Source organism: Oncorhynchus nerka, linkage group LG7, assembly GCF_034236695.1.
Source record: "Oncorhynchus nerka isolate Pitt River linkage group LG7, Oner_Uvic_2.0, whole genome shotgun sequence".
Classification (NCBI taxonomy): Eukaryota; Metazoa; Chordata; class Actinopteri; order Salmoniformes; family Salmonidae; genus Oncorhynchus; species Oncorhynchus nerka.
This window is the reverse complement of record NC_088402.1, coordinates 29,306,850-29,324,042: the sequence shown is the minus strand read 5'-3', so window position 1 is coordinate 29,324,042 and position 17,193 is coordinate 29,306,850. Positions and strand designations below refer to the sequence as shown.

The 17,193-nt window shown below is 45.3% G+C and overlaps 1 protein-coding gene across 1 annotated transcript in view; it reads left to right on the top strand.

Moving 5' to 3' along the window:
* The first annotated feature begins 15,482 nt into the window (after positions 1 to 15,482).
* Positions 15,483 to 17,193, top strand: part of LOC115131426 (endonuclease/exonuclease/phosphatase family domain-containing protein 1-like) — a 37,211-nt gene continuing 35,500 nt past the window's right edge. Inside the window, exon 1 of the mRNA XM_029663149.2 lies at positions 15,483 to 16,740. Within this exon, the coding sequence (XP_029519009.1) occupies positions 15,890 to 16,740 (851 nt within the window). The 5' untranslated portion in view covers positions 15,483 to 15,889. The remainder of the gene's footprint in view (positions 16,741 to 17,193) is intronic.

Genomic DNA, 17,193 nt, shown 5'->3' with positions numbered 1-17,193 from the left:
CGCTCTAGACTACACAATTATCTTTGATACAAAGACGGCTATGTAGCTAGCTATGTAGCTAGCTACGATCAAACAAATCAAGCCGTTGTACTGTAATGAAATGAAATGAAAAATGTGATACTACCTGTTGAGCGAAGCGAAATGCGACCGGGTTGTTGAGTGCGGAAGTTCTGTTCGGTAGACGTTGGCTAGCTGTTGGCTAGCTAGCAGTGTCTCCTACGTTAAGGACGACAAATAGCTGGCTAGCTAACCTCGGTAAATTAAGATAATCACTCTAAAACTACACACTCTAAACTACACAATTATCTTGGATACGAAGACAGCAAAGACAACACTACACTAATCAAGTCGTTCAGTTGAGTGTAATAGTTGTGCTGCTAATCGGTAGACGTTGGACGCTGGCTAGCTGCAGGGCAGATAGCAGTGTAGACTGCGTTAGGACGACGAAATACGATAATTACGCAATTATCTATGATACAAAGACGGCTATGTAGCTAGCTAAGAAGAAATTGCTAAGATTAGACAAATCAAACCGTTGTACTATAATGAAATGTAATACTACCTGCGGACCGAGTGCGGATGCGACCGCTCGCAGGTTCCGGGCAGCCTAGGCGTTCCATTCCTCCTGACAGAGCTGGTGTAACTGAGTCAGGTTTGTAGGCCTCCTTACTCTCACACACTTTTTCAGTTCTGCCCACAAATGTTCTATAGGATTGAGGTCAGGGCTTTGTGATGGCCACTCCAATACCTTGACTTTGTTGTCCTTAAGCCATTTTGCCACAACTTTGGAAGTATGCTTGTTGTCATTGTCCATTTGGAAGACTCATTTGCAACCAAGCTTTTTTGAGATGTTTCAATATATCCACCTAATTTTCCAATCTCATGATGCCATCTATTTTGTGAAGTGCACCAGTCCCTTCTGCAGCAAGCACCCCCACAACATGATGCTGCCACCCCCGTGCTTCACGGTTGGGATAGTGTTCTTCCAAACTTCCCCCTTTTTCCCCAAACATAACGATGGTCATTATGGCCAAACAGTTCTATTTTTGTTTCATCAGACCAGAGGATTTTACTCTAAAAAGTACAATCTTTGTCCCCATATGCAGTTGCAAACCGTAGTCTGGCTTTTATATGGCGGTTTTGGAGCAGTGGCTTCTTCCTTACTGAGCGGCCTTTCAGGTTATGTCGATATAAGACTTGCTTTACTGTGGATATAGATACTTTTGTACCTGTTTCCTCCAACATCTTCACAAGGTCCTTTGCTGTTGTTCTGGGATTGATTTGCACTCTTCGCACCAAAGTATGTTCATCTCTAGGAGACGGAACCTGTCTCCTTCCTGAGCGGTATGACGGCTGCGCGGTCCCATGGTGTTTATACTTGCGTATTATCGTTTGTACAGATGAACGTGGTACCTTCAGGCGTTTGGAAATTGCCCCCAAGGATGAACCAGACTTGTGGAGGTCTACAATTTTTTTGCTGAGGTCTTGGCTGTTGTCTTTTGATTTTCCCATGATGTCAAGCAAAGAGGCACTGAGTTTGAAGGTAGGCCTTGAAATACATCCACAGGTACACCTCCAATTGACTCAAAGTATGTCAATTAGCCTATCAGAATCTTTTAAAGTCATGACATCATTTTCTGGAATTTTCCAAGCTGATTAAAGGCACAGTCAATTTAGTGCATGTAAACTTCTGACCCACTGGAATTGTGATACAGTGAATTATGAGTGAAATAATCTGTCTGTAAACAATTGTTGGAAAAATTACTTATGTCATCCACAAAGTAGATATCCTAACCAACTTGCAAAAACTATAGTTTGTTAACAAGAAATTTGTGGGGTGGTTGAAAAACATGTTTTAATAACTCCAACCTAAGTCTATGTAAACTTCCGACTTCAACTGTATAGTCACATAATAAACTTGTGATGATTCAACCCAATGTGGTTTTATTGAAATCAACGTTTTTGATGAAAAGGTTTTGGTGAAGATGGAAGGGGATTACTTTGGTAAGATGTGGCTTAGCTCACCTTTGAGTCAAGTTACAAGCCATAAACTGTCTTCTGAAATTCATTGTCCTCCTCACCAAGATGCACGCTATATTTCACCAGCAGGGGGCAGTCAATAATTACTGACTCCGTCATATCTCAAATAGCAGGGATCATCAACTCGATTCAGCCATGGGATGATTTTGTTTCTTGAGCAAATGGTCTGGGAGCCAGAACATAATTACAAATAATTTGTAGGATTGTAAATTGACCACAACAACCCAATTTATATAGCCCTTCGTACATCAGCTGTACAGAAACCCATCCTAAAACCCCAAACAGCAAGCAATGTAGGTGTTGAAGGACGTTGGCTAGGAAAAACTCTCTTGAAAGGCTAAAACCTAGGAAGAAACCTAGAGAGGAACCAGGCTATGAGGGGTGGCCAGTCCTCTTCTGGCTGTGCCGGGTGGAGATTATAACAGAACATGGCCAAGATGTTCAAATGTTCATAAATGACCAGCATGGTCAAATAATAGGTCTGGGACAGGTAGCACGTCCGGTGAACAGGTCAGGATTCCATAGCCGCAGGCAGAACTGTTGAAACTGGAGCAGCAGCACGCCCAGGTGGACTGGAGACAGAAAGGAGTCATCATGCCAGGTAGTCCTGAGGCATGGTCCTCCGAGAGAGAGAAAGAAAGAGAGAATCAGAGAGAGCATACTTCAATTCACACAGGACACTGCATAAGACATAAGAAGTACTCCAGATATAACAAACTGACCCTAGCCCCCCGACACATTAAGTACTGCCGCATAAATACTGGAGGCTGAGACAGGAGGGGTCAGGAGACACTGTGGCCCCATCCGATGATACCCCCGGACAGGGCCAAACAGGAAGGATATAACCCCACCCACTTTGCCAAAGCACAACCCCACACCACTAGAGGGATATCTTCAACCACCAACTTACCATCCTGAGACAAGGCCGAGTATAGCCCACAAAGATCTCCGCCACGGCACAACCCAAGGGGGGCGCCAACCCAGACAGGAAGATCACATCAGTGACTCAACCCACTCAAGTGACGCACCCCTCCTAGGGACGGCATGAAAGAGCACCAGTAAGCAGGTGACTCAGCCCCTGTAATAGGGTTAGAGGCAGAGAATCCCAGTGGAAAGAGGGGAACCGGCCAGGCAGAGACAGCAAGGGCAGTTCGTTGCTCCAGAGTTTCTCAAAGGTTGAGACCGAGTTTGTGTCTCTCACATGGGTAGGCAGACCATTCCATAAAAATGGAGCTCTATAGGAGAAAGCCCTGCCTCCAGCTGTTTGCTTAGAAATTCTAAGGACAATTAGGAGGCATGTGTCTTGTGACCGTAGCATATTTGTAGGTATGTACGGCAGGACCAAATCAATAGGCCGGGTCACCCACCCCCATCATTCCACCCCCATCAACCTATGTGTGTCAGGGAACCATAGCGAGATTATCCAGTTCAGAATAATAGTTATTATCCTGCTCAGTAAGTCTCCTCAGGTTTCCGTGGTATTGGAATTCTCCTGGCTCCAGGGACACAATCCCCTCATTGACTGGTCTGCCGGTGCCATCATGGGCTGGAGCCTGTTCTGCCACACCCATTGCCTGAAGTCAGTGCAGCCTGCCCCGGGACATCTTCCTGGGGCCTCTGAAGTTGCCCTGGACCTCTCCACCATTCCCGCGGAGTACCAGGACCTCCGGAAGGTGCTCAGTAAGGCCCCGGCCTCTTCGCTGCCACAGCACCGACCTTATGACTGCAGGATTGATCTTCTCCCAGGTACCACTACACCCCGGGGATGACTGTACTCTCTGTCGGGTCCGGAGACCAAGGCTATGGAGACCTACATTGAAGACTCCCTAGCTGCTGGGTTCATTTGTCCTTCTGCCTCCCCTGCCGGCGCAGGGTTCTTCTTTGTGGAGAAGGACAAAACCCTGTGCCCGTGCATCGACTACTGAGGTCTCAACGACATCACGGTGAAGAACCGCTACCCGCTACCTCTCATCTCCTTTGAACCGCTCCAGGGGACCACCGTGTTCTCCAAGCTGGACCTACGGAACTCCTACCACCTGGTGCGGATACGGGAAGTAGACGAGTGGAAGACTGCCTTCAACCCGGCCAGCAGCCACTACAAGTACCTGGTCATGCCCTTGACCTTACCAACGCCCCTACTCTGTTTCAGGCTCTGGTTAATGATGTTCTCCGTGACATGTTGAAACTGTTCGTCTTCGTCTACCTCAATGACATCCTCATCTTCTCCTGCCTTACCTAAGAACACATGCTCTACATCTCGACAGGTTCTCCCACACCTCCTGGAGAACCAGCTTTTTGTAAAAGCAGAGAAGTGCGAATTCCATCGCTCCACTATCCCCTTTTTGGATTACATCATTGCTGCAGGGAGTGTACAGATGGAACCAACCACAAGAACCTGGAATATCTCCGCACCGCCAAGCGCCTCAATTCCAGGCAGGCTAGGTGGGCCCTACTGTTCACTCGGTTCAATTTCTCCCTCTCTTACTGGCCGGGATCCAAGAATGTCAAGCTGGAAGTGCTGTCATGGTGCTATAGCCCCACGACTACTATCCCAGAACCTGAGACCATCCTTCCCACCCTGTGCCTGGCGACGGAACTCAGCTGGGGAATAGGGAAGCAGGTTCGGGAGGCACAGGGTTCCCAGCCAAACCCGAGGGGTCCAGATAACCGGATGTTCGTGCCTGACGCGGTCCGCTCCGCAGTCCTGGAGTGGGCCCACTCCTCCAGGTTTGCCTGGCACCCAGGCTCCCGTGACCCTGGCTTTTGTGTGACAACACTTTTAGTGGCCTACCATGGTTCCTCTCCGCATTTGTCGCCGCTTGCACGGTTTGTGCACAGAACAAGACTCCTCGGCAAGTTCTGGCTGGTCTCCTCCAACCTCTGCCAGTCCCTCACCATCCGTGGTCTCACATCTCCCTGGACATTATCACGGATCCCCCCCGTCTGATGGCAACACCGCCATCCTGACCGTTGTGGATCAGTTTTCCAAAGCCGCTCACCTCATTCCTCTCCCCAAGCTACCCTCTGCCAAAGAGACGGCCCATCTCATGGTGCAGCACGTCTTCCAGATCCATGGACTGCCAGTTGACATGGTCTCCAACCGGGGTCCTCAGTTCTCGTCCCAGTTCTGGAAGGCGTTCTGCACCCTCATTGGGTCATTGGCCAGCCTGTCCTCCGGGTTCCACCCCCAGTCCATTGGCCAGTTGGAGTGAGCCAACCAGGACCTAGAGACTATTCTGCGCTGCCTGGTCTCCGCCAACCTCACCACCTGGAGCCAACAGCTTGTGTGGGTTGAATACGTCCGTAACATCCTTCCCTGCCCTGCCACGGGCCTATCACCTTTTGAGTGTTCACTGGGGTATCAGCCCCCACTCTTTCCTGAGCAGGAAGAAGAGGTGGGCATACCATCTGCCCAGATGTTTGTCCTTCGCTGTCGTAATACCTGGAGGAGAGCCCGGTAAGCCCTCCTCGAGACCACCTCCAGGTATCGACGACAAGCAGATCACCACCGGACCCCGGCTCCCCGGTATCATCTCGGGCAGAAGGTATGGCTGTCCACCCGGGATCTGCCCTTCCGGGTGGAATCCCGCAAACTCTCCCCCCGGTTTATCGGCCCGTTTCCCATCTCCAAACTCATTACCCCCTCTGCTGTTCATCTTCTGTTGCCCCGTACCCTTCATATACATCCCACCTTTCATGTGCCCAGAGTTAAACCCATGTCTCACAGCCCTTTGTCTCCTTGCCCCACCTCACTAGATTATTGACCCCTGCCTGCCTTGACCCTGAGACTGCCTGCCGTTCTGGACCCTTTGCACCGTCTATGGATGACTGACCCCTGCCTGCCTTTGACCTGTCTTTGCCTGCGCCTGTATTAGAAATAAATGTTTGTTTCCTAGACACTGTCTGCATCTGGGTCATGCCTGAAACGTGATATCTCTATTATGCGTGAGAATACTTTAACAGATTTCCAAAGTTGTAATCACCTGGAGCTGATTTCCTGGTGTTTTTAACAGTCCAGTTTGGGTCCCTGCCATACAGTCATAGGTCATATCTCCGGAGTTTCCAGGCTATGCTTCTGTCCTTGAACATGCATCTCTTTAGACTTCAGTACCTGATCATCTCATCATGGTGTACTCCAAACCTGAATCCTGCAGACCAGAGAAATGCACTCAGATTTTGCATGAGTCCATTGGGTAGATCGCTGATTATGTTTGATGACTTTTACCCACATCAGGTGAAAGAGACTAAAGGTAAAAGTAGATAGTCTCTCGTTTAATGTAAGTGGCAAACAGAAATTCCTTGGTCGAGGAAATATAGTGCTTAGTTAGCACAAAAACAAATTGACCAACAAGCTGAAATAAGTTGACTTGTACTATTTTCTTTTCTCATTGCCCAAATTCCTATTTATTTTTTATTTTTTATTTCACCTTTATTTAACCATGTAGGCCAGTTAAAGAACAAGTTCTCATTTACAATTGCGACATGGCCAAGATAAAGCAAAGCAGTGCAACACAAACAACAACACAGAGTTACACATGTAATAAACAAATGTAAAGTCAATAACACAATAGAAAAAATCTATATACAGTGTGTGCAAATTAGGTAAGATTAGGGAGATAAGTCAACAAATAGGCCATAGTGGCGAAGTAATTACAATTTAGCAATTAAACACTGGAGTAATAGATGTGCAGAAGATGAATGTGCAAGTAGAGATACTGGGGTACAAAGGAAAATAAAAACAATATGGGGATGAGGTAGGTAGTTGGATGGGCTATTTACAGATGGGCTGTGTACAGGTGCAATGATCTGTGAGCTGCTCTGACAGCTGATGCTTAAAGTTAGTGAGGGATATATGAGTCTCCAGCTAAAGTGATTTTGCAATTCGTTCCAGTCATTGGCAGCAGAGAACTGGAAGGAAAGGCAGCCAAAGGAGGAATTGGCTTTGGGGGTGACCAGTGAAATATACCTGCTGGAGCGCGTGCTACGGGTGGGTGCTGCTATGGTGACCAGTGAGCTGAGATAAGAGGCTTTACCTAGCAAAGACTTATAGATGACCTGGAGCCAGTGGGTTTGGCGACGAATATGTAGCAAGGGCCAGCCAACGAGAGCATACAGGTCGCAGTGGTGGGTAATATATGGGGCTTTGGTGACAAAACGGATGGCACTGTGATAGACTGCATCCAATTAGCTGAGTAGAGTGTTGGAGGCTATTTTGTAAATGACATCGCCGAAGTCGAGGATTGGTAGGATAGTCAGTTTTGTGAGGGTATGTTTGGCAGCATGAGTGAAGGATACTTTGTTGCAACATAGGCAGCCGATTCTAGATTTAATTTTGGATTGGAGATGCTTATTTTGAGCCTGGAAGGAGAGTTTACAGTCTAACCAGACACTTAGGTATTTGTAATTGTCCAGAACCGTCCAGAGTAGTGATGCTGGACGGGCGGGCGGGTGCGGGCAGTGATCGGTTGAAGAGCATGCATTTAGTTTTACTTGCATTGAAGAGCAGTTGGAGGCCACAGAAGGAGAGTTGTATGGCATTGAAGCTTGTCTGGAGGTTAGTTAACACAGTGTCCAAAGAACACAGTATAGTTTACTTTTTCCTGTTTGTACTTTTTTCTTTCCGTGTTATTCAAACAAAAAGGGTCCCTTTGGACTCCCCAGTGCTGTGTGGAACTCACACACACTGCCCCAGCCACTCTAGAATCACGCCATAGCCCCTCTGTCAGCCGGCTATGTTTGCCCACCTTTCAACTTGCTGATTGGTCAAGGGTTTTACCTGGTCATCCAGGTGATTGGTGCCTTGACCAATCTGAACAGACCAGTCTAAAGGTCCAATGTTTCAGCCCCCATAGTGTGGTATTGACTGAACATTCGTGGAGACAGGGATGTAGGCCACGCATTGGACTGTCTCCCAATATTGTCTCCCGCAAAGGAAAAGTTAACTGATACCCCTGACGATTATAACTCTGTTCTGTAAAGTATATTCTGTTGTGTATTTGCTGTTACTTTCTGACTGAACAATGTAAAGTTAATGCAAAATAACTTGTGTTCATATCTAAATATCATCTTGGTCGTCTAAATAAACTTTGGAACCGTCCAGTTAGGATGATTTTGAGACCAAATAATTGGTAAGACTTTGCTTGACTTTTTTTCCCTGCCAAGAACTTTCCCTGAAAGTTGGTTTCTTAGGTCCTTTGTTGTAATACATTAATTACTTGGACTAAGAAAATGCACTTTATGACACTTAAGAAGCATTATGACCATCAGAATCACATAAGCCACCCAGGCCTATCCCGTACATGGCCTTATGTCAGTCATCAGTCAAAAAGAGGGTGTTTTGTCCTAATCCTGAAATCTGCTCCTGCATTCATCCCAGTCATCAGAAGCAGAGCAGTGAGGTAGCTGCATGTCTGACATCAATGTGTGCACAATTACAATGATCATTTAATATGGTCCATTTCTGAAAATGCTATATAACATAAACATACTACTGACCAGTAGGCTATGGTGTAATGGAATGTTTTAGAAGAAAAAGAAACGCACACCTATTAAGTCGAGGTGGCTAGCGGAGTAGAAAACTGGAAAATAAAAGAGAGCCGCACACTCTAGGAGCTCAGGGTATAATCCCTGATGAAGACAGCTTGGCTGTCGAAACGTTGGTAATTACATTTTTGCATCTGAGCTCCTAGAGTGTGCGGCTCCCTTTTATTTTCAAGTAATGGAATGTTTTGCCTTGTGTGGTAGGTTTTAAACTCGTATGTAAGTGTCAAAACCAGCCATAAAATAACGCCATGTTGTCACAACAACTATAAATACATGTGTCATGACAGTGTTATGATCATGTTATGACAAGTTATGTCAGCTGTAGAAATATCAAATCAAATCAAGTGAAGTGCTTGTATTATGATACAGTTATGACGTGTCATAATAACGTGTTAGGACACTGGGTGTCAAGTAAAGCGTTACCAAAGTGAATTATTGTAAAAGATACGATGGTGATCTAGGAATTAGCTGATCGTAATAGTTAAGCAGTTAAAGCCTGCCAATAGAAATTGGGTCTACTGTTGACCGACACCCTTTGACACAGAAAGCTGTGTTGGCATTGGTCCTTGGTGTTTGTCTGTCGACCACATCATCCCAGCCAAGTCAAACTGGACAAAGGTCAAGGTTCACATCCTGCTGGCCCTGTGCTCAGTCAGCACCCATGGAACCATGCAGTCCAGAATGAACGTCCCTACAAACCAGGTTTTAATCATTTATATTGAACTGAGGATAATAGCCAATTACTCCACTCAAAGTAATTGCATAAAAGTTCAGTTCGGCATAGTGCATTTTGATCACACATATCCTGTATTGACCTGCCAGGGAGCAATGAAGAAACTGAAAAAGATATCTTCCTCAGCTTTCCTATCATCTCTGTGTATTGTCACTTTTAGGCCTGCCTCAGTTGTGGGCTTTTTCTAGACACTGTATGCGTCTCTGTCACGTTGGTATAAATTATTTGGAGACAGGCGCAGGAATACATAATCCGGGGTTTTAATACACCCAAAACAAACATGTATACAAAACACTGGGATGTACCCAAACAAAAGAGCGAGGGTCAACCTCGTAGAACGCCACGGGACCCGTAATACACAATGCACAAAACACGCAACACAGGCTGAGACAACGCATAGGTACTCACGCCACCAACAGACATGGGAACAATAATTGACAGTCCAATGGGGAAACAAAGAGCACATTTATACAAATACAATCAGTGAGTAATTGGAACCAGGTGTGCGTAATGACACAGTTCAGTGCAACCTAGAAGGCCAGGTGATGTCGACCTCCGGAACTCCGTGAACAGAATGAGCAGCAATACTGGAGGGGATCTGTGACCGTCTCTATCCATCCACTTAGGTATAAGGATCCCTGACTAATTACAGTGCCCTATTCAGCTCTATGCCTCAGTGGAGTGGTTACTAATGCTAAACCACTGGCATCAGCAGTCTCTTGCTGCCTGGTCCATGGGAAACTGGATCCAATCTGGTTACATAACACTGTACGGCACACCGATCTCAATCGCTGTCCACAGCGCTCGGTGCCTTTCTCTAGTCTATCACCCCCGAGACCTCCATTTTGCCAAATACAGTTCCATAGCTGGTGAAACACAGGGGCTCTTGCTAAATGCAGTCCCCCGACTTGGCTTGCACAGTCTGTTCTGCTTAATAGCTCGTTTTGACAATGACCTCCTTTGATTTTTTTTTAGAGCTCTGTGTGTGGTGTGCTGGAGTGGGTCCAAGCAGACAGACAACAGAGGGAGAAGAATTGCTGCTGCGCTGTCAGCAAGTTTAAGCTCTTTTCTCTGTGTTCCCATGGCTTGGACAAGGCAACACATAAACACACACTGTGCGACACACACTTGCTGTTCCACACACACAGGCAGTACACGCACACATTTGCGAGGGGGCGTGCTGTGGGATTATTTAAGATACTCTTTGAAAAGGTAGGGTCTCGGATGTTTTCTGAAGATGGGCAGGGACTCTGCTGTGCTAGCTTCAGGGGCAAGCTTTGAAGGCTGAGCGGGAGCTGCCCTCCCTCCAGGGTGGGAGGGCCAAGAGACCAAAGGTGGTAGAACAGAGTACTCCAGTTGGGGTGTAGGGTTTGAGAATAGCCTGAAAGTAGGAAGGGGCAGTTCTTCTTTTTATTTAATTGACCTTTATTTAACTAGGCAAGTCAGTTAAGAACAAATGCTTATTTACAATGACGGCCTAGGAACAGTGGGTTAACTGCCTTGTTCAGGGCCAGAACGACAGATTTTTACCTTGTCAGCTCAGGGATTTTATCTTGCAACCTTTCGGTTACTAGTCCAATGCTCTAACCGCTAGGCTACCTGCTTGCTGGCTCCGTAGGCAAGCACCGTGGTCTTGTAGTGGATGCGAGCGACTGGAAGCAAGTGGAGTCTGTGGAGGAGCGGGGTGACATGGGAGAACTTGGTTGAACCTCAGGCGAACTGCGGCATTCTGGATAAATTGCAATGGTTTGATGGCACAAGCAGGGAGCCCAGCCAACACACACAGTGCACTCGCTTGGTGTGCCACACTCACTCTCTCTATTTATCTCTCTCTTGTTGTGCCATGCAGTATGGTTGCAGAGCAGTACGTTAGTCTCTGGACCCACTAAGGGATCAGGGGCCAGATTCTATTCTATTCTGTCTGTGTGTTTGCATCGTTTCACCACGTGTGGTCTCTGCCACCATGGAGACTGGCCTTTTGTTAGCCAGAATCCCATTACGTCATTGGACCAGACAATGTTTGTGTCTGTGTGTCTTTGTGTATCTCTGACTGCGTTTACAGAAGAAGCCCAATTCTGATCTTTTTTCCACTAATTGGTCTTTTGAACAATCAGATCAACTCTGAAAAAGATCTGATGTGATTGGTCTAAAGACCGATTAATGAAAAAAGATATCAGAATTGTGCTGCCTGTGTAAACGCAACTTAAGTAAAAAGGAAAAAAGGGCTCCTTTTGGGTTCCATCTTGAGCCCTCTGTGTAAAAGGTTCTGCATGGAAGCAAAAGGGTTCTACCGAGAACCAAAAAGGGTTCTCCAAACCTGTACATGTTCTAGATACCTATATCCAAAACCACTTACAGTTGGTGAGGGCATACATTTTTTGTATGTGATCCCTGTGGGAATTGAACCCACTACCTTGGCAGTGCTAGCACCAGTCTTGCCAACTGTGACACACTTCATATACTTGTCTGTGTCCACATGGGCAAGTAAGTTTTAGTGGTGATATGATCAGAGTAACTGAGAGAAGTTGGTTAGGGGTTAAGAAGACAAGATGTTGGTTGTCCTCTGGTCACACTCCAGCTCCATGCTCTGTAGACCAACCTCCAATTTTCTCTCTGCAGGTCAAGTGGGGCCAGGAGCCTTGGCTGCCACAACTATAGGATTAGTAAGTCAATATTGGCAAAGAAGTGGCATGGAACAGAGCACAGGGTTACTGGCAGAGGAAGGTGGCACCTCGATATCTGTCTGTTCATCACGTATGACATCTAAATCTCCTCAGCTATTTTTGACTGTGTTTACTTTGTTTGTTTTGGATTATCCAAAATGATCAAACTGTTTTGGTACATCTTGTTTTGTGGTTTTATCATCTGCAGACATACAGACATACCTGTTGTTGTTTTCTCAGTGATTCTGACGTTGGTATTGCGTAATGAGAGCAGTGTTGAAGTGAATGTGCAAGTGTTCTGACTTTGAGCCATTTCATGAAACACTCTGATGCTATATAAAGAGGTGTGATGGTAACACTGCAAGCATGGCTTTCCCCATCAGTACTGGTGAGGGTACTGTACTGGTGTAGGCTGCATGGCGATCAGATAGCTTCCTGTCTACAGCTTCTGGTTTATGCTAGGTAGATTACTGGGCAGGGGTGGCCTAGATTTGATGAATCAGGTGTATTTAGAGCAGGGCTAGAGCAAAAGCCTGCATGCACAGTTCCAAAAGGGAAGTCCACTGCTTTGTTATGCTGAACCCACACAACATAACGTCCACACTGCTTTTAATTAAGACTCCTAACATTCTAACTAAACAAAATAATCAAATAAAGTGTTGCACAGCTCTGTTACATACAGTGGGGCAAAAAAGTATTTAGTCAGCCACCAATTGTGCATGTTCTCCCACTTAAAAAGATGAGAGAGGCCTGTAATTTTCATCATAGGTACACTTCAACTATGACAGACAAAATGAGAAAAAAAATCCAGAAAATTACATTGTAAGATTATTTATGAATTTATTTGCAAATTATGGTGGAAAATAAGTATTCGGTCTCCTACAAACAAGCAAGATTTCTGGCTCTCACAGACCTGTAACTTCTTCTTTAAGAGGCTCCTCTGTCCTCCACTCGTTACCTGTATTAATGGCACCTGTTTGAACTTGTTATCAGTATAAAAGACACCTGTCCACAACCTCAAACAGTCACACTACAAACTTCACTATGGCCAAGACCAAAGAGCTGTCAAAGGACACCAGAAACAAAATTGTAGACCTGCACCAGGCTGGAAAGACTGAATCTGCAATAGGTAAGCAGCTTGGTTTAAAGAAATCAACTGTGGGAGCAATTATTAGGAAATGGAAGACATACAAGACCACTGATAATCTCCCTCGATCTGGAGCTCCACGCAAGATCTCACCCCGTGGGGTCAAAATGATCACAAGAACGGTGAGCAAAAATCCCAGAACCACACGGGGGGACCTAGTGAATGACTTGCATAGAGCTGGGACCAAAGTAACAAAGCCTACCAACAGCAAGGGCATTGAAGATGAAACGTGGCTGGGTCTTTCAGCATGACAATGATCCCAAACACACCGCCCGGGCAACGAAGGAGTGGCTTCGTAAGAAGCACTTCAAGGTCCTGGAGTGGCCTAGCCAGTCTCTAGATCTCAACCCCATAGAAAATCTTTGAAGGGAGTTGAAAGTCCGTGTTGCCCAGCAACAGCCCCAAAACATCACTGCTCTAGAGGAGATCTGCATGGAGGAATGGGCCAAAATACCAGCAACAGTGTGTGAAAACCTTGTGAAGACTTACAGAAAACATGACCTGTTTCATTGCCAACAAAGGGTACATAACAAAGTATTGAGATAAACTTTTGTTATTGACGAAAATACTTATTTTCCACCATAATTTGAAAATAAATTCATTAAAAATCCTACAATGTGATTTTCTTGATTTTTTTTCTTGTCATTTTGTCTGTCAAAGTTGAAGTGTACCTATGATGAAAATTACAGGCCTCTCTCAACTTTTTAAGTGGGAGAACTTGCACAATTGGTGGCTGACTAAATACTTTTTTGCCCCACTGTACATGTAGTTCAGAAAGTGTAATAAAATTCAATAGCTTATCGATCACCAACTTTATGTCGCTAGAGATGAAATCCAACATAATCTAATTTTGGCTCATCTAAAATGCAAATTAGATGCTAATCAAATCAGAGGAGAAAAAAACTGTAATGTAGAGAGACAGAATGGTATTACTTAGCCTGGCTGTACATTGAAACTGGCCACAATGCATCATGTTATGTAGAAATCTTCATCACCTCTCTCTCATTGGTTGTTCTGTTGGACAAAATGGGTACCTAGCTTATTCACTTCCATTTGAGAGAGAGAGAGAGAACCTGGTGGCTGTGGGCTATATGAAGCTTTGAAATACCAATGTATATGATATCCCTGAAGTGCCCGCATATCTGTTTATTCATTCGACTGAAAATAAATTAAGTGATGTAACATTATTTGAAATGCAAAACTGAGAACATGTAGGGGCCTCTGTGACTGTGAACAACATGGAGACACGTTTGAGTATTATTGGCTATTAAGTGGCTGTGTGTAAAAAGTAATGTTACACATATTATATTGAACAAAAATATGAACAACAATTTCAAAGATTTTGTTCAAATTAAACTTTTTGTCACATGCACCGAATACAACAAGTGTAGACCTTACTGGGAAATGCTTACTTACAGGCCCTTAACCAACAATGCAGTTCAAGAAGTGTTAAGATAATATTTACCAAACAAACTAAAGTAAAAAATGATTAAAAAGCAACACACTAAAATAACAATAACGAGGCTATATACAGGGGGTACCGGTACCGAGTCAGTGCGCTGGGTTAGTGAGGCAATTTGTACATGTAGATCGGGGTACAGTGACTATGCATAGATAATAAACAACAAGTAGCAGCAGTGTACAAAACAAATGGGGGGGGGGGGGGTCAATGTAAATAGTTACAGTTCATATAAGGAAATCAGTCAAATCAGGCCTGGGATGGCATAGGCCCACCCACTTGGGAGTCAGGCCCACCCAATGGGGAGCTAGGCCCAGCCAATCAGAATTTGTTTTTCCCACAAAAGGGCTTTATTACAGACAGAAATACTCCTAATCGCTTCTTTAGTAAAATAGAAAAGAGGATAAGGTGAAAAAAGCTGCCTACTTAACTGAAATAAATCCTGTGTACCCACCTTCTGACCCTCTTCAGAGGTGTCAAACAGAGACCAACAGATTAGGAGATTTAATCGAAAATCTAATTTTAGGGTTTTGATGTGGAGTTTTTTACAACCTGTTGATTAAGTAATATTCCTTATAACACATACAATGGATTATACCTATCCACAGTTGACTAAAAAGTATGCAAGTGAAAGTAGGCTAGTTTAAACTATTAGGCTACGTTTTACATGTGATAGCCTGAATAGAGATATAACATTTTGACAGCTCTTCTCTCTTTAGACTGTAACCATTTTGATTTAAGCATGTGTTTTAATAATGTACTCTGCATCAGATCTGAAGTCATCTTCAGAGTAGAACACGTGGACAGAAAAAACGGAGTCGTCGGTCAGGTTAGAGCCACGCCCCCCTAGTGTGACGATGAGACCAGCTGGTGTTAAATCCGAACACTATTCTGCAGCATCAACTTGCCACTGGACAGTTCCTCTAGGCAAGCTGACCGGTGTGGACTGTTAATTTACCTGAATACTCAGCAGGGAAATAACACCAGTAAGCTTCATGACAAAAATGGAGTGAGAGACAGCTGAATAATTGGACCTGCGAGGGGAACCGCTGTTTTGTGCATATGTTCTATCTATTTTATTCGCGAAAAAGCAAATACACGATAATATGTTTGTCAATGAGTAAAAACAGTCTTGAATGCAGGGCATGTATCTAAGCAAAAGTCGGTCAATCACACTGTAGGCTACTTTTCCACGTTGCGCGCCTGCTGCTGTGGTGCGGCTGCTTTCGCCGCTCTGCCCGGTCGATCCACGGCCTCTAGGCTTCGAAGCCACGGTGAATTGCACTGCCAACTGAGCCGCAGCCATGGGTGGGAATTTGGGGTGCCACCGCTCGATCCCCAAAGACCCGACGGATTTCAGCAACAGCAAGCGCAAGTTTAGCGCAGCGTGCAACTTCAGCCACATCCTCGTGAACCAGGAGAGGTTGAATATCAACACGGCCACCGAGGAGGAGCTGATGACTCTACCGGGAGTGAACCGTATGGTAGCGCAGAATATCGTGCAGTATCGGGACTGCATTGCGGGGTTTAAAAAGGTAGAAGATTTGGCTCTCGTGAGTGGAATTGGTGCCGGAAAACTGGAGATCATCAGACTGGAAATATGCGTTTCGAGCAGGACGAGTTCGTCCCAACACTCACCGTCGTCGCTGCGTAAAGACTTCGAGCCCCACCTGTCATGCACAGGTATGAACATTAATACTGCCACACCGGCGCAGCTCATGAGCATTCGTGGAATCACGGGTAAAATAGCGAATAACGTAGTAGAATACAGGTTAGAAAACGGTCCGTTTAAAAGCATCGAAGACTTGGTGAGGGTCAATCACATAAACTCGTCTCTATTGGACAAAATCCGCTTTCAAGTGTATGTGGAGCGTTCCAGAACACCTTCCACCAATACCAACGGGGGGTTGGCATACAATACCAAGTCTCATCCGAGCCCCACATCGTTCAGTCTCCTGAGTGAGGACCTGGATCTCCCAGCCGGGGGGCCGACTCGGATCATGTCGGTGCGGCCCGACGTGGAGCCTCCTTCTGGGATGCGGGAGGGGAAGGCGGTGGTCAGGGTGGCTACCTGGAACCTCCAGAACTGCTCCTGTGAAAAAGCCAACAACCCTGGAATCAAAGAGGTCGTGTGTATGACACTGCTTGAAAATGAGTAAGTATTGATCTGAAACCTACAGACGAACTGTCCTTTTAATAGACATATATGTTGTCCTGACATAATGACATGTTGTTCACTGTACAGTGTAATCTACAATGTATAAAATATTTAGGAACTTCCTACTTTTGAGTTGTGCACCCCCTAACTGTGTTGGGAAATGGACAATACGCAGCCTGCTCTCATAGACTAGACATAACATGGTAAATGTAAATCCGAGTCACTCAAATGAGTATATTATGTTTTGTATGGTTACTTTAATAAGGGTGGTTGATCACGGTGGATGGGTGGGCATATACAGTTGAAGTCGGAAGTTTACACACACTTATGTTGGGAGTCATTAACTCGTTTTTCAACCATTCCACACATTTCTTGTTAAAAAAACTATAGTTTTGGCAAGTTGGTTAGGACATCCACTTTATGCATGACAAGTAAATTTTCCAATTGTTT